At 37.4% G+C, this 26,878-nt stretch overlaps 1 protein-coding gene across 11 annotated transcripts in view; it reads left to right on the top strand.

Annotated features, from left to right (window-relative positions):
• Positions 1–15,958, top strand: part of IPCEF1 (interaction protein for cytohesin exchange factors 1) — a 59,440-nt gene extending 43,482 nt beyond the window's left edge. For 6 of the 11 annotated variants that reach the window (XM_015858203.3, XM_015858209.3, XM_015858213.3 and 3 more), the window contains 3 exons: positions 1,389–1,746; positions 10,886–11,076; positions 14,137–15,958. In XM_015858203.3, the coding sequence (XP_015713689.2) occupies positions 1,389–1,746; positions 10,886–11,076; positions 14,137–14,337 (750 nt within the window). In that variant the 3' untranslated portion in view covers positions 14,338–15,958. The remainder of the gene's footprint in view (positions 1–1,388; positions 1,747–10,885; positions 11,077–14,136) is intronic. The other 5 variants (XM_085541525.1, XM_085541524.1, XM_085541528.1 and 2 more) reach the window with 1 other exon arrangement.
• Positions 15,959–26,878: the final 10,920 nt, after the last annotated feature.

Below are 26,878 nucleotides of genomic sequence, written 5' to 3'. Positions count from 1 at the left end.
CTAATTTTTCCTTATGTGGAATCACACATCTATTATGCTGTCATAGAGTTATCTCGATCTATCTATGTCCATGACAGGGCAACAGTAGGCCTGTGGGCCCCCAGACCACCCCAAAAATGGGAAGGGAAAAGGGGAAGGGTAGGGAGATGGGAGCTGGGCTCAAGGAAACAAACACAGCAGCCATAACAATCTAAGGAGGAAAAGTTATTTTACTAATTATGATATCAGGATGCCAGATAACATAATATAATACAATGTAATTAAAACTGAGGCTAATAATTCAAATAAAAGAAGAGAGAGAGAGAGTTTTCCGAAGACCACAAAGCCTACTTTGAAACTGAAGGCGCCACGGCTTGGAAGCACACCCACAGCTGCTGACAGGCAGTGAGAGAGCGAGCGAGAGTCACTTCCATGACGCATTTCCCTCTCTGACTGTGAGGTCCTCTGGGATGTGTTTTCTTCTCCTCTGCGCTCCACAGATGGTATGATGTGGCATACCAATAGCAAAAATTACAAAACCATGACTTATACCCTCCCTCATTTACTGCCTTGTTCCTGAAGGTGACAGTTAGCTGTCTCTGAGCCCTCGTTAGTTGTGAGGCAGGTTGATGAGTACAACATGGAGAACCCTAAGATGCACTTAATTTTGATGCATCTCCAGTGAAATCTGGATCCCTTTTCAGATTCACTTCCTCAAATGTAAGTCTTGGCAGGTGAATGAGCAGCACAAATCTTGTACCATTCCAATTTTTATGCCATTGTGGAGCCATGGCTGCCTGTTTTTATCTTGTCACCATTACTTACCAGCCTTCTTGGCAAATATTTAGTCCCTTGCATGGATGGGTTAAAATACTTTTAGTTGCTGAGGTCATTTCAATTCTGCTTTAACATTCCTTGTGCTGTCTATCTGTGGTTATGGCACTGATGGATTTACTGAACACTTCAAAACAGCTTGATATTCTATGGTTCAATGCCTAATTTGGTGTTTTTCTTCTGTACCCTTGATTAGAGAAATAAAGTGAATGGAAAAAAGAGTGAAAATAACTATGAGATACAAACAAATGCACTCAACTTGGTATTATTTTCTTGCCCTTTTGTTTTTAGGCCTTCAAAAGTTTTTTTAGTTTTATTTCTAGTTTCCTTGTGACTTAATTTCTGAAGTTGTGACAGATTGGTTGCCTTGCTTTGAGCTTGTTTGGTTGGATAATCAACCATATAGTTAGTTTTTTATTAGCTGTCATTTCAGTTTCATGTCTATAAGGTGTAGAGCTTAGAAAAAATAATAACTTGGAAAAACTTTTTTTTTCTTTTTTTTCCTTTTTTTTTCTTTTTTTTTTTTTTTTCTTTTTTTTTCTTTTTCTTTTCCTTTCGTGTTTGTTTCTGCAAAGCAGGATCAACAGAAATTGTCTTTGACATCAACACTGTCGAGTGAAGCATCTTGTTCTCTTTCCTCTCCTGAAAGCACTTTCAATTCCCAAGAATCATCATCTTCCTTGATGTCCAAAGTGGTTTATTCTGAGAGGCAGTCCCTGCTGGACTTTGTTAACAGCTCTGCCACGGAAGAAAGTGATCAACCTTTAACCTTCTGTGTGCAGATTCAATCTGATGAGCAGCCAGAAGTAGACTGTGAAGAAACAGCAGAAAGCCAGATCTGCCCTGGTAGTGGACCTGAAAACACTTTCTTAGGTTTGGATACACACTGCTTGACTGTGCCAGACGCAGCAGGACAGATATCACTTGCCAAAGGTGAGCTAATGAGAGTGGAGATTTTGTCTGCAGAACCATACAGTGTGGGAATTCAGGAATTTCCACAACTCCCTTTCCCCTCTCTTTTATCATATTACTGATGAAGAGTTTTAAAGCAGATTTATTTATGTATTTATTTTTTACTAATGTTTGGTTTATTGTGCCTTAAATGTTCAACTCACTACTGATTGATAAATACACTTAGAATTTTTCTCAGATTTTATCTATAGGCTAAGATCATAGCCTCTGTACAAAATCCTAATATAGATGTGTTTTTACTAACTTTATTTATTTCAGTGTATCTGTCATTTACTAATTACAGTTGAATCTGAGTGTTAAGGAAATTTCATGATGTGAAGGTGGAATCACAAAACTGACATCCTGAGCAAAACACAGTATGTAGGAAGTGGTGAATGTGGGGCTAGGCCAGCTTACCTATAAAAATGTCAACAGTTGTGTTTGCTTCCACTATGTATGCATTATTCATTTAACTGAACTTCATTGTAAACTGAAAAAAACAAGTGCAGTCCTGAATCAGAAATCCCTTAAAGACTGGATTTTGCTTAAGCATTTGAGTGTCTGCATAGGTATCTTATACTGAAATGTACTGCTAAGCAAAAAAAAAAAACAAAACAAATGTAGTACAGCAACAAAATTTGGTTGTTGTTAGTGTTAACAAAGCCATAGCAAGGCTATATGTCTTGACTTTTGAACAAAGCTTCTCTCCATACTTTAAGAACATTTGAAGTATAAAAGGTATTTCTTGCATACAACATACTGAAATGAGAAGATGCTCAGTCCTTTACCTGAAGAGGTAACATATAAGGAAAGAATGATGTTCTTGTACACTGCCTCTACCCATGAATCAAAATCTTTGTAAAGAACTGAAGAAAGTATTCTATGGCAGAGAGCAAAATATTGTCTCAGTTCAGTTCAGAACAAAGATGTTTCCAAAAACCTAGACTGAAGAAAATGCAAAGGTGAAAACTAATGGCACTGGGCACAGTGAATTTAGGGTTTTTCTCTGTAGGTGGACAGAAAGCAAGGACCTGAATCACTTAAATTGTACAGTAAGGCACATCATTGTCACTCATCCAATTGTTTTACAAGTATTGACAGCTGGCAAACCTTTCTTTTATTGTATGTCTTTCTGATTTTACAAAACAAAGCAATAAACAAAAATAAAAACAAACCACGAAGATACTGAAAATTAATTGGAGTAGAAGCTTTAGACAAAGTAAAAATTAAATGTCAGTATTTTTTACTCAGCTTAATAATAGAATAATAGAAAATGAATCTGCCCTGATAGAAGTTTCTGAGGAAAAATAAAAACAGTAAGAATTAAAACTGAGATTGATTAAACGCCGTATTTCAGTGTTGTTGAAGAACATAAATGTTTTAGATTATCTGATTTCTGTGTCTTTGCATTAAAAGTAGTGAAAAAAAGCTGTGCAATGGTCCCTAAAAAGATCTGTGATGAATACATAGCAAATGTCCTGTAATTTGAATATTAGGGTTAAATCTGACCAATTAATCCCTTTGGAAAATGTTCTTAGAATGGACCGAGAGACACACATCTTATGTGTGTGTCTCAGGTTACATGTGTACCTGTGTACACATGTATTCAGGTGGACTGTTGGATTGTAAACTATAGAGATTGGGGTGGCTTCCCAATCCCACTGAGAAAGATTCAGTTGTTCCTTTTTGGTATTATAAACTTCAGCCTTTGCTCGGAATATGATACTCTGTTATTGTCAGCGTTTCTTCAGTAATGCTCAGGCTAAGGCTTCCTGACATAACTGTAAGGGTGACAGGTACATTTATGGATGCTGACAGATTTAGCATGATGCAACCATAATAATTTAAAGGAGAATTTCATAGGTTTGTATGATGATATAGTAATACTTATCAGTAAAGTAGGATTAAAATGTAAATCAAGGCATATTTTGGTATATTTCTGCCATTTGCAAGATAGTTAAATTGTCCCAGAAATATTCTTGGGAAAAAAAATTCATGCACTGTTCACTGCTAAGCCAGCTCTGATTGCAGAACACATCGGTTTTAACCATGCTGCTAATCTGTGATGGAATTCCAGAAATAGATCATCTGAGTGAGTCAGTCACTATAGAAACTGTATAACTTCACTAGTTACTATCTGCATGATAACCATTGTTGAGTAAGATGTATACCATACATTTGTTATTCTTTATCACTCTGCATAGTACAAGATGGAGAATGTTGGTAATCTTTTTTTTTCTTGTAATGGGTGTTGAAATGCTAAAGGAAGTAACTTATAAGGAGGTTACTTAAGATATTTCAATTTGGAATTAAGGTGAAAGAAGGATTAATTAAAGTAGCAATTCAACTCCAAATGGAAATTATCAGAAACAACATAATCTGTGGCTTATACCTCAAAAATTTCCCTCTGCAGCTAGTTGATAAGGACATGCACAAATACTGTGAGATAATTTCAAGTTGGCTATATATCTGTAAAACCTCACTATTTACAGTAACTAGCAAAAACACCATTACTATCCAATGTGGAAGAGGGCATACTTCTTTGATTTGCTAGTGTAGTCCATCTTATTTACTTTTTAGTGCTTCTGAACTTTATGTTGTTGGCAACTCTTTGTGTTTCAGTGTAATGGGACTAAGCCCAGAAGGAGATGGGTACACCTTGCATTAGTGCATGTTCTAAAAGTGTCCCATGGACGTACCAGAACAACCCTACAGTCTTTGAACTCTCTGCCCACAGAGCTTTTGCATGTATATACACTTCCTTGTGAGAATAGAAAGTCACCTGTCATGCACTCTGCTTTGCAGCAGCTATGCTCTGCTTAGAAAAATCCATTGAGGAACTCTTGGCTGTAACTGTTTGCAGCCAAAAACCGGGGTTTTTCAAGAACCAAAGAACATTTTTCTTGGCAAAAATCAGACATGGAGGTAGGTGGGAGAACAGTTGTTACTTTGAAAGGAGAAAAAATAGCTATGCCTCTAGTGGGAAGAGCTTATCATGTAAATACAAGTAAAGAACCTGTGGTGATGAAAAAGACAGAATTTTCTGAAAGAGGAAAATGGGTGAATCTCTGTAAGGGAAACAACAAGTTCAGCTAAGTGATTATAGGTTTTTTTTCCCCTCAATGAGAATTATTTAAGGAGATCTGCTAAGCAACCATAATGATGAGATGTACTAAATAATATTTTAAAAACTTTCTAACAGCTCTCAGTGTTATGAATAGTCTCAGACTTCTTGCTTAGCCCTGATTACTGGGGAGAGGTTACGTACCAGAGGGTGGCACGAAAGTATAGAAAAAGAGAATTGTTACAGCCTGTTACATGAACAGTGACAGAATTCAGTGCAGACACAAAGAAGCTGATAAGTAAACAAGAAACCTTAAAGAATACAAACAAGTATGTGACTACGTGCTCTGTGTCCAGAAGCTGTTCTTGCCCCATCTGGGATGGCTAGACACACACTGCAGCCAAACTCCATCTTTTGTGCTTCTTCTGGCAAACATTAGAACAGAAAGTATCAGACCGTGACCCACCACCACCATCATCATCAAAAACAACGATAACAAAAGGAAGCTGTAGAAATTGAGAGGTCACTGTAAGTCAACAGGAATGTGTGTTCTTATTTATTTGAGTATCTTCCACTGTAGCAATAACATCCTTCTTCCCTGTGGTTCCTGAGGGTTTTATAACCACCGTCACATGATCTTAATGCATCTTGGAAAGAAATTTTTACGGCACTACCTCTTCTATTTCACTTTAGCTCATTCATATTAGTTGATGAAAGAGATGGTGAGCGCTGATATTTTGGAAATCTGGAGAGCTTGAAAACAATTTGAATTTTTTGTGAGAGGGAGTTTGTTACATAGGAACTGGATGTGGTCAATTCCTTCTTTTCTCAGAACTGACATCCTTTTCCCCTCTTGAGTCTGCCTGTGCCAGTAATAGCCTGAACAGATCTTCTGGTGTGCTTTGGCCTCTTTGTTCCTTCTGCATTAGTTATAGTAAATGCTTTATTGTGGCTGAGTCTATCCAAGAAACACGCCTATATTGAGCGTAACTGTATCTGAATGGATATTTTGCTTCTGATTTAAAAGACTTTAGGAATCACAGTGAAAGTTATCCTGTGATGCTTTTCTGACTTTGAAAAAAAGAAATACTTTTTTTTGGTGCTGTTTCTAGTTTAGCTGGAGTTCACAAAAACTGAACTCACTGTGTTGCTGTAATCAAAAGCCTTTGACCCTTAGTAGTAATGTAATCTTCCTGTTACTTCTCCCACTCTCTCATGTCTCTTTGTTTTATAGTTCTGCATTAGCCAGTGCGGAGTTTGTCAAGGATTCATCCTTTTAATTCATGTATTTCCTGGTCTGTACCTCTGTCAGAAATGCAATTTCCCTAACATGCCATCATACTCCCTTTGGAAAGACCACTACTAATGTGGAGAATGGATAGGGAGTATGTGGGGGGTGGTAAGGGTATAAATGGGTTATAATGCTTTCATCTCCTCTCTCCAGCCTGGGTCTATACATTGTCCCCTTGGTATCAAACGGTTTGTCAGGTTCAAAAACAGGAGAGTTGGCAGTGCCATGAGAAGCTTATAAGCATAGCAAAGACAGGAGGAAAAAACAGTTTTTTTTTCCTGGGATTAGTGCACAGCTGGAGAGCTATGACATCCCAGTTAGAGAATGTAAGAATAAATACTTACATTTCTGGGGTTCAGTTTAGAGTTAGTAATATATATTCTGTTGGGGATGATTTTGAATGCAAAATATTCCTTATGCAAATCATTGCCAATTTCTACTTCTTCACCACTGGGAAGCAATCAGCTTGATTTTTCACAGCTGCTGCCTGAAAACTTCTGGATAATTTCACTTTTTTGGGCTTAAATAGTCTTATATCTGAAAGTTTTCAGGCAGGTTCCTGTGTTGCTGTTGCAGGGTGGGGAGTCTCTATACTGTAATTTCTCCCACCTGTGGCAAGTTGACTGACACAGATGCAGAAGCTGAAAGCTGAGGAGGTGTAAACTGATGTGCTGTGCCTCTGGCAACATGCTCTTGTCTGTGGTATCTCCTGTTAGGTAGAGGGAAATTCCAGATAGGTGGCACTGAGCCACAAAGATGTGTTTTACTTCTCTTGAAAAGGAGTTTGTAAGAAGTTCTGGCCAGCCTGAAATATCACTTCATTTTCATTGTCCCAGCATAAACAGTCTCTTTCTCTGCAATGTTAAAATATCTCAGGGCAGGACTTTACTTTTTTGGGGTCACGCCTGTTTCCTTTCCACTTTCCCCACTGTGGAGTTCAACCAAGTTAAGAGAGCTATATGGTACTTCATGAGATTTTCAGAAGTGTTGGGAGAATGAAATAAGTGTTTTAGAGGATTGATTCTTCCAGTGGCAGCACACAACAGAATTACTTTTTGTTAATGGTACCAAGGGAAGGGAAAAGCCTATAACATATGGTGATGTACTTGTTCTAGTGTATGGTAGTAGAGGTTGAACCTTCCAGCCAATATTCCATTACATTTTGTTGCCATGGGACAGATGGCAGCGGAGGGGCAGTCTGACAGAATGATATCTGTCATGGAAATGTGTATGAAGCAAAGGTGTGGAACTGAACTCCTCCATGAGGAAAAAAACCTGACTGCTATTGACATCCTCTGACACTTATTGAATGCTTCTGGAGATAGAACAGTGGATGTGAGCACAGTGAGGCAGTGAATGGTGTATTTCAGTAGTGGTGATATTAAGGTGAAAGACAAGTCATTTTCCAGACAGCCATTAAAATTTTTATGAGTATGTCATACTCCTGTTCATTCCTGGCAAAAATGCTAATGGTGGTGGCACTGTCAAAAAAGTAGCTGAGAATCAATCAAATAGCATAATTGTGCTCTTTGTATCTGTTGTTGTTTCCATGGAAATAAAGAGAAAGCATTACTTTCACAGCAACATAAGTTCTTTCTTAGCAGACTATATATATATCCATCATCATATACCTTATGAGCACAGCAAAGGGGCAGCTCATTTTAATTTGTGAGTCTGACTCAGAAATCTGTTTTTACGCTGATGTCTAAGTTTGAGTGCTATATGCTTTTTGCATGAATTTTCACTTTGTGATGGAAAGCAAATATTTTGTAACAATTCAATAGTAGGTCTAGACAGGCCAGATTTCATAGGAGTCTGAATCACTGACAACTAGAAATACAGGCCAGGTGAATCCTTGAGCTTCTCTTATACTTGCTCATAGGCAGGTCAGTGGTCTCTCTTGAGATACAGAAGGAAATAAGCAATACAGAGTTCTGGACAAATGTGCTGTGAATGTCTGAGTCCAGAGAAAAAGCCCTGAGTCACATTACTTTATTTCTGTTATCCAGCATTAATTTTATTTCATGTGTTTTGTGGGACGGTCCATGGGTAGTGCCTCACTAACTTTCATTAAGAGGCTTGTAAAGAACTGCACTGCACCGTTGTATAAGAAGAAACATGACTTTTTGTTATTTTTAATCACTGATCGTTCTATTGATTTTGTTCATTGATTGCTAGACATAATGCTTCTCTTCCATTGCCCTTCCCCTCCTTAAACAACCCCCCCCCCCCCCCCGAAATCCCCCCTTAATATTCACACCATGAAACTGGTACACTCACTAACAGCTTCAAGCCTGCAAAAGATGGGTGTTTGCTTTTTGAACTTAGCTCAGGAGAACTCAGGGCAGTGGAGTTAAAAGTCCATGTATGTGTCAGATAGTCTTGCCTCAGTTTATTGGCAGATGTACTCTCTGTCAATAGCAACAGTATTTTCTTTACAAAAGCACAGTTTTCAGATACTGTTTTGTTATTCTTTACTTGTTGTGGAAGAAGTTTGTTGCTCATCAGTATAAAAGAAGGTGGAAACCAAAGCATTTTATGGCTCATACCTGGTTCCGCTCTGCCTGCAGATTTCACTCACCCCTTTTTCCAGCTGTTTCCTGAAATTCTGTTTGGCTGCTTCACTTTTATCCACTCTTTATCTGAAGAATCCAGTGTTTCCTCTCCCTCTGAAATTACCTGATCAGTCCTTCTGGGAATGGGAGTAGTGGAAGAATAAGTAATAGGAGAGGGGTCTGAGGCTGCAATCTTGTAAAAATTGTGCACAGTGCTGATCATGTGCATGACCAGGGAGTCTTCCACTAGGCTCTTCTTACACCAGCTCCTACTTCTTTTTCTATGCTGAGTGTCCTGTCCTCCTTACTTTTCCCCATAAATGAATAGAAGATATCAGAGTACTTAACACAGAACAAACATGTTTTCTCATGCTTGCTGCTTTGTCACATTTTTAGGGTTAGAATCATGAGTTAGAATCAAAAAATAAAAGGAGCAGTGACTTCGCATTTGTCTAGTCAGTAAATTATTTTCTGTTGTTATGCTCTTTCTTGGATATCTGATAAAGAACAGTTTATATCTGCAAGTGATACCATGTGCAGTCCTAATAGGTGAGGTCTGCAACATGGCTGAGCCAGTGCTGTGCAGGAACTGGCTAATGGAACAAACAGCTGCTTCATCCCGAGTAAGTAGGCAGGAAGCTAGTTATAATTACGAGCCTCATAGCATGAGCCAACAGTTTTTAGGAAATACTACAGCAGTGTATTATGCCTTACTTTCTTTCTTTTTTTTTTTTTTTTTCCTATTTCCCTCAGGTTGTTAAATATACAACAGTTCTCCCTTTCCTCTCTCTGCACTGTACCAGTGATAGAAGCTATATTTAGTCCTTTTCAAGTTACAGCAGCCTTTTTACAATCACAAAGTAGTGGGAAAAAAAAGGCCAGCAACAGAGTGAAGGCAAATATTTGTAGCATATCATAAACCTTTCTTGTAACCTAAATATTTAGAGAAAAGAGGAATGTAGGAGGATGCTGTACTTTTTAAAACATGGAAAAGATAAGGAGCAGACTCCTTTCTGAGTGTTCTGGAAGCTAGAGAAGTCTTTGCTGCAATAGGAGGGAGCAGAAGGCCATTTTCCTTTTGTTTGCTGACTAAGGACGATTTAGAAAAGTCAATGTTTAACTTTCAATTAAAAGAACAAACATGCTGCCAGTTCAGCTGGCACATGGAAGGCTGCATTTAAGAAGAGCCGCAACCACCGTCTCCAGTGTTACAAACATGAAAATCATCCCAGTGGCTTTTGAGGGACTCACTGGCATCCTGAAAGCACAAATACAGTTACAATTTTCCTTTAGCAAATATTGAGATAGAAAAGACTTCAATGTGCTCTGAGGAAGAAGAAATGGTACAGCCTTTTGCTGAAAATGGCCTTCTGCCAAAAGCCCCAGTCATTGCTTGGCACATTTTGAGCTCCTGATTGTTCATTCTTAAGTTGCCTTATTCTGAAAAAATGTCTTTGCTTCATTTTTTTTTTTTAATTTTTATTTTTTAAATCTTATTTTATCCTCTTGAATTCTCAGCTGCTTGCTAACTTTTCCTTTTGTGTCGTATCTGACATGTAAGACAGTGCTGCAGCTTCAGTACCATCAAAGCAATTAAGTGGGGGGTAATTACAGCTTTACTCTGAGGCACCGCAAGCAAATTTTGTGCTGTGCACTGTGAAGCTCGAGATTTAGGCATTATGTGACCCAAGGAGTCTTGCTTTAATCTGTTTCCTAGGGACCTTCTCTTGTACTCTCTGTCATATTTCTATGCTTCAATTCTTTGCTGTATTTTCAATAAGTATTAATACCTGACAATAAGTTGGTACACCAAACAGAATTTGGCCTGTGTATTGCCAGGAAGAAGTGTGCTTAAATGTGTGTAGTATGAAAGGGAAAGATAAATGGGTGTAGATGCTATCAAATTAGCTTGCTATTTAAGTGTAGCATTACTGACAGTCATTCAATGTGTGTGATATGTTTAGAGCATTAAAGAAACACTTGAACAGCGGAAGCATATGCTCATATCTGTATGGATATGATTGTTAAAAACATTTAGTTTGCTTGTATGTCATTTTCATCTACATAATTACCCTAAAAACTGTCTTTGGTTTTGATTCTAGTGCCATTACTTTTTGACTTGGCTGAGTCTTTCTGATGGCTGTACATAATGTTTCTGTTCTCTGCTGCCATATTCATATTCTAATATACACTTTATTTCTAACTTCACAGATCATGAAAAATGTGATGATGATGAGATGGAGAGACTTTACAAGTCATTAGAACAAGCAAGTCTGTCTCCCATTGGTGATCGTCGGCTGTCAACCAAAAAGGAGCTTAGGAAGTCATTTATCAAACGCAGCAAAAACCCCTCCATTAATGAGAAACTGCACAAAATTCGAATGCTGAACAGCACATTAAAGGTAAGGTTGCAGACTGAGCCAAGGAAAAGCCTGAGAGAAAGAAATTGTTTGGCTGAAACAAGAAACAAGCCCAACTCTAATTACAGATGTACTTTAAGCTGCGGAGAGTTTCTTAGGTTTTTGAAACTGTTTTCTCTTTTATTCAGAATTGTGGTCCATGTTTTGTTGTTAAACTTGATCTGGAAGTAGAGGCAATAGTTCAGAAGGGACCATTTTTGTATAAATTCCAGCCCATTTGGAGAATTTAATAAAGAACATCTCTCTTAGTTAGCTGGGAAACCTGCAAGCTCAGCTGAATGCCCTGAACAAGGGAGCCTTAAAAAAGGAAAAACAGAGAGAGTAGAAAAAGTGCCTTGATGATAAAGGACACAGAAATTACTGTGATCCAGAAAAGTTTTCTTTGTGATTACTGGGGAATGTACAGGATGTGCCAAAGCTTTTGTGAAGACCTCTTGTAACAAATATATTTAATAACGAAAGCTTCCTGCTTTTATGTTGCAAATGCACTGTGGACTGAAGGGGTGGAGGAATTCAGGGGATATTCCATGGAAAGACCAATAAATTTGTCTGAAATATGGGGATTTGTGAAACTGCTCACCCAGTATCATTTTGAATGCCATGGGAATTTGAAACCTGCTTCTGAATGGTACCCAATCAAACAGAAAGCATAACCACGATATTTAAGTTCTAAAGAGAAAGAATGCCAACCAAGGGCTTTGCTAGAAACAGGATTTGATTATCATGTTTTGGGTAGGCTGTATTCAGACATGGTACCCTGAAGAAGTGAATGCAAAAACTTCTCTGATCATTACAATCAGTGATTAGTTGCAAGAAGAGGCTTGGCTCTGGCACCCAGGCTTGTCTTAAACTTTCTGAAAGCATAGCGTAAAAGACAATTTGGAGTACAGCTGTCCTTCATTCTTTTGGACTCCGTGTGAGACCTGGTGAAGTTTCTCCTCAGGATAAATGAGTCTCCAATGACATGGTACTATCATATTGTCCTTCTGCATCAACAGTACAGTCGAACTTATTATACAGCAGAAAGGTTAATAAACACACCTATATTATGGTACAGGAAAATAAATATGGAAGCATATATTGAGGTCTTTCCCTAATATGAACCTCCCTAATAAATCTAAGAACTAGTTAATACACAATGGAGTTGTATACTGTGCAGTAATCTATTTTATGTTTGAAGCTGAATGCAAACCTCAAAGCCTTTCTGTCAGACATGAGCAAGGAGAATAGCTTTGCATCAGTTTAACCCAAGAGTATTGTATAAACTGTCATTAGCAGTGCCTATAAACTTAGACTTGTCTAACATTTATATTTAGTATGGAAAAATCATTTTTGAAGCGTTCGTAATGCATAAAATGTATTGCTTTTTTTCTTTCTTCAAGTTAAAGCATTGGAACATTGACAAGACAAATATAGTGCAGACACTTTCTAACAGACACGAACAGAGTTCTATGCATAGCAGCGTTTGCCTGTCTGAAAAGCAAATGCTTGTAGTGGGAATGTGCTATGTTCTTTGCATCAGTAGGATGATGTGCTTATAAAGTCAATTTTATTAACATAAAATGTGAGACATGAGATAATTTGAAATGATCTATTGGAAATTTCAAGATCAGAGAAGTTTTGCATCTGATCCATATTTACAGTGCTTTAGATAGAAACCTATTAGTTTTAAGGAAAAAGACTAATGCACGTTCAGTGTGATTTTAATTTTGTTGTTTTTTTTTGACACCATTTTTTTTAAAGAACAGATTAACATTCCTGCCATTTTACATCACTAACAAAACATACTTTGGATTGTTAAGAAGAAAAAGAAGCTGTGTGCAAATGGGTCACAATCTTAATGAATGTGGGAAATAGATCTAGTGCTGCAGAAAAATTCCACAGTGTGACTTTTTGCCATCATGTCCATACACTGTTAATACTCCCTTCTCCCTTCTGTTTCCTTATTTACTCTGCAGCTCTTAGGCTGCCAGTGTATGACCACACTGATGCCAGAAGCCCTCATACAAGGACTGATCTTGAAGATAGGTCCAATGTAAACCAACAGTTTAATAATTTTTTCTGCATCCAAAGTTATTCAGAGGGGTTAGAATTGTTGACAGTTGATTAGAATAGCAGTGGGATAGAGATGTGACAGCAGCCTATTGCTGCTATCAGGAAGTATTGTGAATGTGTGTGCTGAAAAGCTGTTTTGAAGTCAATTGCAGGCACAGTGTCCTCAGGTATGACGAAGCACATGGCAGTAAAGAAGGAGTGTATAAAGAGGATAGAACCAGACTATTTGCAGTGGGTCCCATTACAGGTACAAGGGACAGGATGGACATAAACTGAAGCACAGGAGGTTCTATGTGAACATCAAGGCTTTTTGGGTAACTGAGCACCAGCACAGGTTACCCATATTGATTGTAGACTTTCCATTTCTGGAGCTATTCAAAGGCTGCCTAAATGTGGTTCTGGGCATCTTTCTCTGGGTGGCCCTGCTTGAGTAGGAGTTGGACCAAATGATCTCTGGAGATCTTTGCCAACCTCGACCACTCTGTGATTCTGTGACATCAAGTTTCTTCTCCCTGTATCATGACATAACTGTCCCTGTCTTACAATTGAACCAGTGTCTTCACATTATACAGTCTAAGCTGCTCCTGTCTGGAAGTAGAGGCCAGATTTATTAACATCTGGTGACTAATGTATTAGAAACCACACATACCGTAACTACTTATACGCTACACAACCAGCACACAAATTAATTAATCAACGTTTAACTTTCTCAGCTTTTCATTCATAAAGTTTTTCTAAGAATCCTAGAAAAGCAAAACAAACAACAAAAAAACTGCATAAAATCATAATCTCCCCTCCAACCAGGAGGAATTTTTGCTGTGGACTTGACTTCAATAACCTTGCTTGAAAAATTAGAAGAAGTTGCCAAGAGAATGGATGGTTGGCCAACTCCTTGTGGCATGGTTCTGTAATGTTTCAAGGGTGATCTTGTTATGGAATTTGATCTTGACAGTGTTCATGAGAAATAACCTCTTGTTCTCTTCCTAGTGTAAGGAACATGACTTGGCTACAATTAACCAGTTGTTAGAGGACCCAAAATTGACGGCGATGAAGTACAGAGAATGGAGGAACACAAACATCATGCTAGTTCAAGACATCTATCAGCAACAGGAGGTCCACGATGTGTCTACAGAGAACAGCGAGGAGCAAGAGACAACTCCAATGCCTGTCACTGAAAGTGTGATATGAAGCTATAGATTGACAGTTGATTGCAAGACTTTTTTTCCCCTAAGGGTCTTCACACACAGACACTATAAACTTCTGCATTGTGAGGTGTTTTTTTTGTTTGTTTTTGGTTTTTTTTTGCCAAACTTTCTTCATAAGAAAAACAACCCCTTCTCCAAAACTTACTTTCTTTTTGCAAATTCCTCCAAATTAAAAAAAAAAGGATACCTGAATCTGGGCTAAGAAGAATATTTTATGAAGCACTGAATAAATGTTTTTCCATATTGGGAGAAGTAACTGGTATATGTACAATTCCTGGAAGTCACAGTGCTGTATGATATGAACTGTATAGATGTCAGATTCTTAGCATTGTATTAATAATCGAACTTACTGATAAAAGTAGCTACAACAGTGCCAACAGGATTTAGTCTTCTCTCTACATTTTGAACCTGCAAAGTAACTCAAAATTTGTGTATGTATTTTTTTATCTCTACATTCATTCACTTTGACTGCTCTACCAGTTTACACCAAGACAAACTGAGTAGAAATTATGCATAAATTTTTACTACATGCCACTCTCAGGCACCCAGTTTTGTCATGCCGATGTTGTACGACACTGACATTTATTTATGGACAAGACAAAAGTACTGCTGTTCCTCATCAAGAAAAGAAGGTCTCTTTTTGTTTGGTAACATGTAAATCACTCTTCAGTGAGGTAAATAGTACCTCAACATATTTCAACTTTTCTTATGGATTTGGCAGAACTTCCTGGAAGACTACTTGTTCCTTTTAAGGAAGCATGAATATGTAGGATACAAGTTCACTCCAGACTCCTAAATCAAGCACGGTGATCAAGTTTGAAAGCCAGAAGCTAAAAACTTAAATTCCTGATGTGAAAAACATAAAGCATAGCTGCAAATGCATTTGTAAATATATGTCATTTTATGGCTTATATGAATGTGACTATGAAATGTATATATGTTTTATTTATATATTTATAGATGCTGAATTTCCTAATGTTGATAGGATCACATGAACTAGACCCACTTAGAGAGTGCTTGCATGATGACTTGAAATGCCTCTTTGTTCCAGAATCACTGTAAGGCCTCTTGAACTGAGAATACCTTGGTACTTCTACTGTGACCACTTTTTCTGTTTTCAACTTAGCTTTGTGATTCAGATGAAGAAAATCTGTGTATTTTAAGGCAGATATATAAGTTTTCTAGAAAACTTTGGGGTTTCTTTTTGGATAAACAGGAACGAACACATTAAGAGATTTTGCTACAGGATCATACCAATTTGGAATCACTGCTTCCAGTACAGGGTTTTTGTTGTTGTTGTTGTTGTTGGTTTTTTTGCCTTTCCATAGTCAACGTGACTGCAGGTAGGAGGAACTGAGCGCTCAGTTTTGGAAAATCAAGAATTAACCTACCATACCCCAATTAATACCATTACAATGTACTGTGGGAATCCGCTCTTCTGTTTGCTATCTTGTAAAGATATTGTCATTTGTTTTTAATGGGGTTTATCTTTTAAAGCAAAATATAGCATATTCACCTGTTCCTATCAGAGATGTATTTTATTGTACCTTGATCAAGAAAACAAATGTTAGTGACATTAAATATTTTCCACCTGCTTAGCAATACTTTCAATATTTGAGACTGCACTGTTAATGGTCAGCAGGTTTCCTTTGATACAGACATTACTGGAGAAGGGTTGAGCAGATGGTAGCTGGTTGAATGGAGAGCTGCTCTCAGGATGGCATCATTGCCTCAAATAAAAGGTTTTGGGAGTGTAAGGGTCAGGACCAGTGTTGGGATTGGACTTAATAATTGGAGTTAGTTTGATGGTGGGGATAATAAGTTAGATGATACCTAGAAGTGGGTAGCAATGACTAAGTGGGGAAGTAGGTAAAAACCTGAGGTTGTTCAAAAGCTAATATTACTAGGAAACCATTGTACAAGTGGTAATTTTATTATTTCAGTTATTCTAAGTGGAAGTTGATGGTAATTGAACACAGTACATGGTGAAATTTGCTTTCTAGTAATCCCACACTAAACGCAAGTCCATTTCACGGTTATGATTTTCATTATTCCCAGAAGACCTTCTTAGCAATGGGTGTCCTTGAGCATTAAGGAGTGGGGAGGTATAGCCCCTGAATTTGACATAATGTCCCTTAACTGCTGAGAACATAATGAAAGTTGGGAAAGTAGGATTCAATCTTCTTATTCCTTTTCAATTTTAGCTATCTGTCAAAAAATAATTGATGAATAATGGAAGTCAAATTGCCTGCACCCTTCAGTTTTGCTCTTGTTAGTGCAGTCCATGCAGAAGCAAGGCATATAAATACAATTTCTCTTCAGAAGCATCTCCAATAGTTAGATCTTAAGAATAAACACATGCTTAACTGTTCTGTTGAACTTTGCCAGACTAGTCAGTGCCCTGCAGTTCTACATAAAGTCCTAGCCAACTTCATTTCCTGAAGTAAGTTTGAATCACACAGAAGAAAGCAGCAGGGAGCCTATACACAGTTTTTCACAGTTTTTACCGAGATATACAAAACAGGTTTCTTAAATGCAGAGAGAAATGTCCTCACACTGCCTGAATTCTGCTATTTGTTCTTATTAGATAAAATAGCCTAAAATAACTTTAGATTACTCTCTTTCCAATGGTCAGTAGGTAATTATTGTTGAGCTATTGAATTCTAAGAGCAGAATACTGGAATTGGTGTTACATCTAATTCAGATATTATTTTAGAAAATCCCTGTGTGTTCAAGTAAAATGTATGGGTTTTATGCAAGTGCAGTGTTCTCTCCATTATCTTCAGCTGATTTTTAGACCCCAAATATATGGAAAGCATGGGAAATAAGAAGTGAAAATGTTAATAAAATGGGATTAATTTTCTAGCATTTTTAATTAATGCAACAATTTTCACCTGGGTTTATCAATCAATTCATTCATTCAGTAATGTGAAAGACACAGCTGGAGAAGAACAGTTCATGGGGCAATGGCTGCAACTGGTGGAAGCAACAGGGAGCCACTGTCAGCAGGAGAAGCTTGGACAACTGTTTGCTCTGCTCAGTTGTATTTAGGATAAGTGGTCCCTGAGCATAAATTCTGTTGGCCTCAGTTAGAAAGGGCTGCTTTATTGACTCATACTGTAGGGGAATGTTGCATCCCTTGTTAATATAGAAAAATCTCATGGGCATTTTTTAATGTATTTTTCAGGAGAATGTGTGTGTATGAAATTTGCACACCCAAACATTCTTCTGTCTGTAAATCCTTTTGGCACTAGTGCAGTAAGTCCAGCTATGCACATTTTGGAGTAACTAATTACAATATATAAATTTGTCTGTTTCTGCAGCCTGTCTCTGGTAGCTTTTCTGGAAATCAAATCTCTCTGTTTTGGGGCTGTAGCTACCATAGCAAGATGGGATCACATTTCTTTGCCTATGATGGGAAAAGCGTCAATCTGGCATCAAGAACTGCTTCTGCATATAGTTCTGGTGATTTACTCAATACCAGGTTCCACTGGAAAGAGGAATAAATTATGTGACACAACCTCCTTTTTTTTGCAGATAATTTTATTTTTGGAGGAAACCCTCCTATGGGAAAAAGAAAAACAAAACAAAACTGCTTTAGGTCAGACAGGGGTGAGGGGGAAAGAAAAATAAAACAGAGGTGATATTTGGCTTAAAACTATGTAGAATATGGGAATTTAAAATCAGTTATAGCTAGAAAAAAAGAGTAATAGGCATGCTGTGTCTAATATGGAAGCCTGTGAACTTAGTTGCCTACTACAAATTTAATATAAAAACTTATATTTTCTGTCTCTTAAAGTGTCATGGAAATCCATGTAAGGAAAATTCTTGAGCTGTGGTGAAAATCGCTCCCCCCCTCCCCTGACCCACCTCCCTATATATTTTGTGGCACAGGAGTGACTAATTGCAATGAGAGACTGTGCTAGCCATATTTATGTAAGAAATGCCTTTCTGTTAACAGGAAACCAAAGTGGTTTTCTTGTAGTAATAGTGCTGGAGTGGTATTTCCTGTTTCATGTGGGACATTTTGAAGCAGCAGACATTTTAAGATGTCATTCAGCATTTCCTTGAACAGTTGACATGTCCTATTTTGATCTGCTCCAAGCTTCCATGTTCTCGCTTTCTTAAGATCTAGCACCTCTACAAACTGAAATAATAACTGAGGTGACAAATAGAACCAAAATTCTCTCAGCTATGATCTACAATGATCTATGAAATTCTTGTTTCTGTGCATGAATGTGCATAAGAGCTTGCCAAAAGTTAGGGAATCCAATACTGAAAAAAAGGTTGACAGGTGTTGAGGAGAGTACTGAATTTCTTGAAATCTGTTATGAGTAAAGATGCAAAATCTGTCTGCTCTGGGAAAATGAGTGTTTTTCTATTTTTTTTTTCTCTGTGGTAAAAATCTAGGGGAGTGGCTTCTGAGTTGGCAGGATCTTAAAAATAGAATCTGCATGTAATTCCTTGAAAGTTCATCATCCTTAATGCATTAACATGAAATGACTGATTGTAGGTTACTCAGCCTTTAACACTGAAAATTCATTTCCTTGGGAAACCATTCTAGCTACCACAGTGTCAGGGGATTACGTATCCCACCTGGTACTTATGAGGTCCATTTTGAGGATATAGGTTTTTGCATTTCTAAATGGAAAATAGCTTATATAATCAGATTGTATCTTAGGAATTGTATGAATTCTAGTGATCTCTGAGTGGTAGATGCCTTAGGACCTGCACACATTATTCTGGATCTTGAAGTTGCTTGTGATTGCTTTACTTCTCCCACCTTAATATAAAGAAAAGAAGATAGGAAAACATTTCTCCAACTATCACATGAAAACGGACTAATGCTAATCTAGGCAATATTTAGGTACTTTACACATGACCACTTAACATAATTATTCTCCTGACAAAATGCCATATGTGCATAATAATGATAGTGCTGTTGTGAAAAGCTTTCAGTGGTGAGGAATAGCTAAAAAGAAGAATTGATGAGCCTACTCTATTAAACTCTGTTTAGACAGGGGAAACCATACCTAAGAGGAATATCTGCCAGGACATCAACTGCATGGGCAGGGCCTGCAGCAGTAGGAAGGTATTACAGTGTACTAACGTAGTACTCTATCTGCTAAATCTATTTTATTCACTAGTGGTGAACTCAAGGCACAATGTTTGCATTCAGCACTGCCTTTTCACTGCTTGTTGCCCACGTGTGTGACTTGACTTTAATGTAATGATGCTCACAGCTTGGGGAATGAGAGCCTTATGTTTGCACTTGTCAATTGAAGTTAAAACGAGGGAGCATTTTGCTTAGCCTTTTTTCACTTTTCCACTTCAGATTTTTTCAGTTTGCTGCTACACAATAAAATAGGACCTGCTGGTTCCTAAAAACAAGTAAATTCTCCTTGGGGCTATTATTAATAGTAAATTGAGTAATTTGAAGCCAGGAAGAATCAAGGAGTGGTTTGAGTGAGGAATGCTTTCCACTGGCTGACAATGTAAGTTTTGGGAGTTCTGCTTTTAAATTAGCTAATTCTCTTTCACTGCTTGTTGTAACCACTGTTAAGGAAATATACCTCATGCTGTATGGTTTCTTCTGAAAGGTGTGAGACATGGTTGGATTTTTTCAACTCTCAGAGCAGCCAGTTTCAATTAAAAAGGAACTGGGATCTTTGTCAAAGTTTTCAGTTTAGCTGGCCAGGCCAAACAGACAGAACACCACAGAGGTGTGTTTCCTATGAAGTGAGCTCATCTGTGCAGCTGCACAGAAAGAAGTGCACCCTGCCCTTTTCTCTTCCCCCAACATTCTACACGCTCCTACTTCTTGCCTCATTTATCTCTGCTCATCTCTTGGCACCTCTGTTAGCTCAGTAGCATCAGACAGCAAGGAACAGACTCAACAAGATAGATAATTTGATATGGCAATAGTGAGTAACACTGGCTTATAGAGAAGTTAGGTATCTGTCAGAGACAGTACAAGGGAGGAAGATGTATTGTGTGGGCAGGCAAAGAAAGAAGAGGGAGATGAGGAAGTGGAAGAAAAGAAGGGGACCTCTTCCTCTTAGGAGGAGAGCGTTATTTTGGTGCAGCTTCCAGCAAAGCTTTACTTTCACCAAGGGATGTTTTTATTTGTCTTTTACTTTGCAACATGTGGTTGTGAAAACAAGAGGCACCAATTTCCAAGTGAGGTTTAACATGTTTTCAGCCAGTGCTTTTACTTTCCCTGCTTCACGCAGAACCAAATGTTTCTGCTACCTCTTTTATTTCTGGATATGAAAGCCAAAATCCCACAAAACCAAGAAGAGTTTCCTTATGATCTTTCCTTGCATGCTCGCTGTAGGAATTCTGATGAAGGCATATGAGAGAAAGTAGAGTGGTCTAGAGCACTGTACATCCATCAGTTTACACTAGTTAGGAAACATCTTGAGCATCTGCAAGTATTTAATTTGCACCTTCCTTTGGTAGCACAAAATATAATCGTTTCCAATGTTTTATAAGAAAAGAAATAAAGTTTCTCATTATGATTCAGGTACTTGTTTTTCATCTGCTTAAAAATAAAAATAAAAATTAAAAAAATTGAGTTTAACTTGGCATTCAGACTTTCCCAATGAGATTGAAGATGATATGTTTACTAGTGACAAAGAGAGGATGTGGCCATCTAGTTCCATTCCTGGCTTCTGATTTATCATGTCTCATAATTTCATTTTTTGGAAAGGACTAGTAATTCTTCTGATATTATCATAGGCTGGAAGGAAGTAAGTAGTTACTGCTGCCTATCAAGGGGAAAATACCTACATTATCATTCAGTATTCATGAAATGTTTTAGTTGTTGCTACTAAAGTGTATAAAAAATTGTGTGATACAAACTCATGGAATAGTCCATGGAATATTGTCCACAGTAACAAGATGCTCTTTTATTTTGATATGGAAATACACATATTCCCTCTTCTCAACCCTGGGCAGACTGGGTGCCTTCCTCCAGAAGACATGCAGGTTCTCAATGTAGTGTCTTTTGGAAAATATATTGCCCTGCAAACAGTTCTCAGCATTTTTTCTGATACAGAAAACTGATCAAACTGATCCCCTAGCACAGCCTGCTGGCTGTTAATGAGACAGCAAGCAAAATATAAAATCACAAAATTACATGTGAGAAGAGAAATTACTGTATTACTGCTGTAGGTGTAATGGTCTCACTTTCCTGCAGAGCAAATTGTAGATGAGGTGAGAGTGGTCACTGCAGGTGGGAAAGTGGAGATGCTGCCTGGCACACCAGCCCACTGTAGATCTGAAATAATAGCAGTAAATTCTAGTGAAGTACAGTCTGAAGGGGAAAAAAGTGCAGTGCAGAGAGAGACAAAAGCTGTCATTAAACTCATGTCTCAGAGTGGATGATTTTTATTGGCTGGTTACTTAACATCAGTGAATTTCAGCTAGCTCTGTAGACCACCCTAAAAGATTAGGATTGAAAAATCATAGGTTGTTTTGTCAAAAATGTTCATATGGTGATGTTAAGGACAGTAACATGAAATAGCCTTGCAGTCTATTTAAACCCAAAACAATGGTCATGATATGGCACAAGAAGACAAATGAAAATTCAGAGGCATCTCCACTGTCATAGTCCTTGAAAAGGGCATAATTTTCCACTTACAGATCTACTGCTAAAGTATAGGGTACATTTCTAAGATGTGCATTTTCTTAACTCCTATATTTATTACAGGCTTTAAATTCTTAGCTAGCACTTACTTAAGTTCATAAATTGTAGCAGTGGTGAAAATGGCTCAGGTGGTGATATTCTTTTCTGTGAGATTTGAGAATTTCGCTCTACAAATGCCAGAAGAAGTCATGAATAAAATTCTATACTGCTGCAAAACACATATATCACCTTTCCGGACTAATGTGATATTTCATCAAGAGCACCATTTATTTGCTGTGAAATTATTTATTCTAGTAAACTTGCTGATGACAATTTGAAAAATTGCAGGTGGCTGCACTTTATGTGTTGGCTCTGAAATAGGTTTCTAATACAAGAAAAAGGATGAATTATGATGCTGATGCTGACTGGAAGAAGCAGGTGAGAATGCTCAGGGCTGAGGCAGCAAGAAAACATCTGCTCTTTGGGGGCACAAATGTCTTGAAAATGGGGGCAGATCTCTCACATTAAACAAAGGAAGGGAAACTGGGGATTCAGAGGAATGATGAAGATGGAGTTTATGTGATAGCACTAGTCATGCAAAAAACTGAGCATGAAATAACTTCTGGGAACAAAATCCAGATATAGAAATGTATCAGGTACCTCACGTTGGCTGGTTTTAGTGATAGTTTTAAAGTTAAGATGAGAAAGTTTGAATTAGTGCTGGGTGTAGAAGAGGTCATAGATGTCAAGGAGCACTACATCATGGACCTATTTTTACTTTGCTTATAGCAAAACCTAGTCTACTAAGAAGGTACTTGTGATTTAATGCAGGCTTACAACATGTCAGGATTCAGGAGAAATATAGTTTAGGATCTCTATTATAGGTCCTCCATGAACAAATGGGATCATTTCAATATAGGAGGTGCAGGGTAGACTGAATTTTGTCCCTATGGTTGGTTTTGGTTTGGCATAATGAGAGGTAGAAGTGCAGATTATCTGTATCTTTATCTGTATTATTGTCCTCTTAATGTTCTTCTTACCCTTGAACTGTATCCTATGAGAAAGCTTACAGGGTATTTTGAATGTACATTTGAGGTTCCAAACTTATTTTCCATTCACAGATCGTATGATTTTGATTAAATCACTACTATGCAGTGATTCAACTGCATATGTAATATGGTAATGAGAAGTGCCTATCGCAGAGCTACTATGTGAATTAATTCCAGCAGTCTGCTCCACTAATCAAACAGGGGATTGCTAAAGTAGACCGTGACAGTCAATGATAACATTGAATTTTTCATATCTTGAGGATTGATGATGATTTGCTTTTCAAAATAAGGTTAGAGATTTCAAGCACCCCTTCTGTCAAGAGGAATTTCATCCTAGACATGATGATAACCACTATTTACTAACCAAAGAGTTAGATTCCATAAACCAGATATTCCTTTTGTGACTTTGTCTCTTCTCAAGCCAGAATATGGCTATGTGCAACTGGAGATGCATTTGAACAAAACATGCAACCATATGACTGTAACCCAGTCTAGTCTCAGGAATTCTTTGCTTACTTCATTGCAAATTAACACATTGGGATTCAGGTATTCTGGAAATAATCTACAACCACAGTGGTCCAAATACTTCTGTGGTAACCTTGGTTGTTCCCCTGCCTGTCGGTTGCCTGTAAGGAGTGTTTCTATCCCTCTTGCTACTTGTAATTTACTGCTTTTTGAGCAACAACAAAATTAGGTATAGGGCCTTTGTTTTGAAAAGTTGATATTAAAAAGATCAGCTATTCTTATCCAAAGGCAATTGAATAATTTTAGTGCTGACTCATATCTAAGTTATTTGATTTTCTTAGAATTGTGATATTAATGTTCTGCTGAGTTCTCTTGAGAGCCTTCCACAAAATAACAAGCTTCCTTTCAATATTTATTTTTTTATAAAAAAACATTTATCTACGTAATCTAGGACCAAGCCGATTGTTCTTGTGGCAGGACTGATAACTGAATGGAAAATACATTATATACTATATTGTGTTATATCTGACATTGTCAACACTGAAGTCTCCAACCAAGAAAACAAGATGGACAATGTGCCCTCCTTTGGTATGTAGTTTCCAGTTCGACTCAAGTTTTTGCTCCTGAACATCAAAATATTCTTTTTCATACTCTTTCTTGCAAATAGAATGAAGGTAAAATTACTTGTACTTTCACGTGATTTCACTAAATTTTAACCAAGAAATATTTTCAACTCCCCTCCTTCTTGAGTTTTCTTCCAATTCGAAATCATTGTTTAATGGGTCTGTGAATGTACATACTCAACCTTCTTACTGAATTTTTGCTTGGCTTTGTCAATAGAGCAGACATGATGCAGGCTCTTAAAATTAATGTTTGCATCCTTTATTTGGGGTATTTTCTTGTAACTTTCTTTTCAAAGAAGCGGAAGATAAAAGAAGAGGAAACAAGAGGGCAGAAAGCAAGCACTAATTCACAGTTGTTTCTTCATTTCTGTTTCCTCTTAGTCTCCTTCTGTGTAAATATTCACTTTTCTACTGTGGTGATGTTAGTAAGAAGCATCAGAAGAAAGCATTCCTCCCAGTTCCTCCCAGGAGTGTAAAGGTCCTGGTGGATCAACAAATGTCAGGTGTCTGACAATTAGGACAATCAAACTCTTATGCTCTGAAGATGTACAAATTAAGAAATGGAGAATGATGGCATCAGTTTGTGATGGATCAGAATCTCATGCATTAACATGAATTTCTAGTTAATGGAGAAGACAAGCATTATCCATAAATGAATTCTGAACAGGAGGCCTTCTATTGCTGATACTAATAGCTATAATCTCCCTCTGTGTTGATGGCCTCTGGAATAATACAGTTCATTACAGAGCAATGAAAGACTAATTTTTTTTAGATACATAATATAGGATGTATATTGTCTTTTAATATTGCCATCATTATCTCTGTCATTTGAAATTCAGATGTGGGAAGGCTTTTTTTTTTGCTCCAAAACAAGCTATGCTGTAGAGATGGCATAGACAATCTGTGTTCACTGTATAATGTATCTTTAGGAGAATTAGCATCATAATTACGCATTCACAGACGCACTGTGTTTCTATCTACAAGATGCGCTGCAGTGGAAGTTTTAAATTTGAATGTAAGTAGCTAATAGAGGTGTTTTTTTTTAAAAATTAAAATATACATCTTCTTATTATTTAATTTTCTCAGCATTGTTTCAAAGAGATTGAAGAGTTTGTTTCAACTTCGTGTTTAGACTCATGTTTGAATGCTCCTTGAATTCATCTGTGTATGTCTTAATGCACACAGGTACCAAGTCATGGATTTGGGAACAAAAAAATATGCTAAAGGCAATTATTACACCTTGATAGATAATAGCAAACAAGGAAGTAGGAGCTACTGGGATTATGCTGGTAAAGTAAAGCCCTTAGAGATTATGACGCTTGGGTGAAATTTGCCCTCTTAAATATGTGTTTCTAGGAAAACAGTGGTCAGTATATGAATACATTAGTGAAATGACAGGCATGTGTCTGGAACTTTGGGTCTAATTCTCTACACCAACACTGAAAAGATGGCTAGTTGGAAGTAAGTAATACAATGTGAGTAGAAATGTGGAAACCTTGCCTTGAATGGAGAATACTGAGAAATTTAAAAGGTCTCATTTAGTTTCTTCAGAGAATTAGGGAGGTTCTGAAAACATCTGCTTTTTTTCCTATTAAAGCTGAATGTCATCCTGATGCAGATGAAGTACCCAACTGGTAAATGCTCTGGATTGCCCTGGAGGAGCCTGCCTCTCTGCCTTGACTTTACTCAAAGGAAAAGGCTAAATTAATTCCTGTAAGAATTGTATCTTACAAGCACAAACTAAAAAAAAAAAAAATCCCATATACATGGAAGTGCTTTCTAACAGCAGGGAGTCCTTGAACTCCCACAAAAATCATCAGAACAGATAAAAAGTGAAACACCAGCCAGTTCAAGTAGCTTCACTTTTAAAACACATGTAGCAGATGTATGTTTTGAACCAAAGTATCATGTATCATGGGGATGTAATAGGATTTTTGAACTTCAAACTCACTCATTAAATCAGGAACACCACCCTTTCCACCCCTAAAATAAAACATAAAATAATAATAATAAAAAATTGGCAAGACTGTGTCATGCACTGTATTTTGGTACATTACACATTGCTCTAGATTATATCATCTAGTAGAGTAGTTATGTAAAAAGTCCTAATATAAGATTACAGCATTAATTTTTTGCATTCAAATCTATGAATTGATGAATCTATCTGTAAGGGATGAGCAAAACCCGGTCTGAAAAAATCTTCAGGGTGTTTTTGTTTTAAAGAAACAATACTAGAAGCAGTGTAGTTCTGATAATCCCTGTGAAACTTCAGCAAATCTGTTACAGATCCTGAACAAACAATCATCAAGAGTATGATATAACTTAGAAGTGACCGAGGAAAAAAAAAGACAAAAACAAACATACAAAAACCAAAACAAAATGAAAACAAACAAACCCACAAAAACCCACAGAACAACCAGAGCAGTGTATGGAAATTCAGTGAAATCAGAAATAATACCTATCATGGAAATTTTCAGCAGTCATGTAGGGGGTTACCTTCACAGGCTGCTGTAACTAAGCTTCCTTCTCTCCTCCAACACTTCCTATGTTTTCCCTGCTTTTTTATTTAAAATTTCTGCCTCTGCTTTGTAGTTGCTGTGTTACCTGCTGTCTGGTGTAAACTCAGTGACCCCACTGCTGTTTCTTGCCCAACATAACAACAACCTTCTGTTTATTGAATAATGGTGGGTTTTTTTTCCTTTTTTTTTTTTTCTTTTTTTTTTTTTTTTCATTTATGTTCCGTTCTAGATTATTCTT

Source organism: Coturnix japonica, chromosome 3 (assembly GCF_054131305.1).
Source record: "Coturnix japonica strain WE chromosome 3, WE-NBRP24, whole genome shotgun sequence".
In the NCBI taxonomy this organism is placed as follows: domain Eukaryota; kingdom Metazoa; phylum Chordata; class Aves; order Galliformes; family Phasianidae; genus Coturnix; species Coturnix japonica.
The sequence above is the reverse complement of the archived record's forward strand: the minus strand, read 5'-3'. Positions and strand labels throughout refer to the sequence as shown.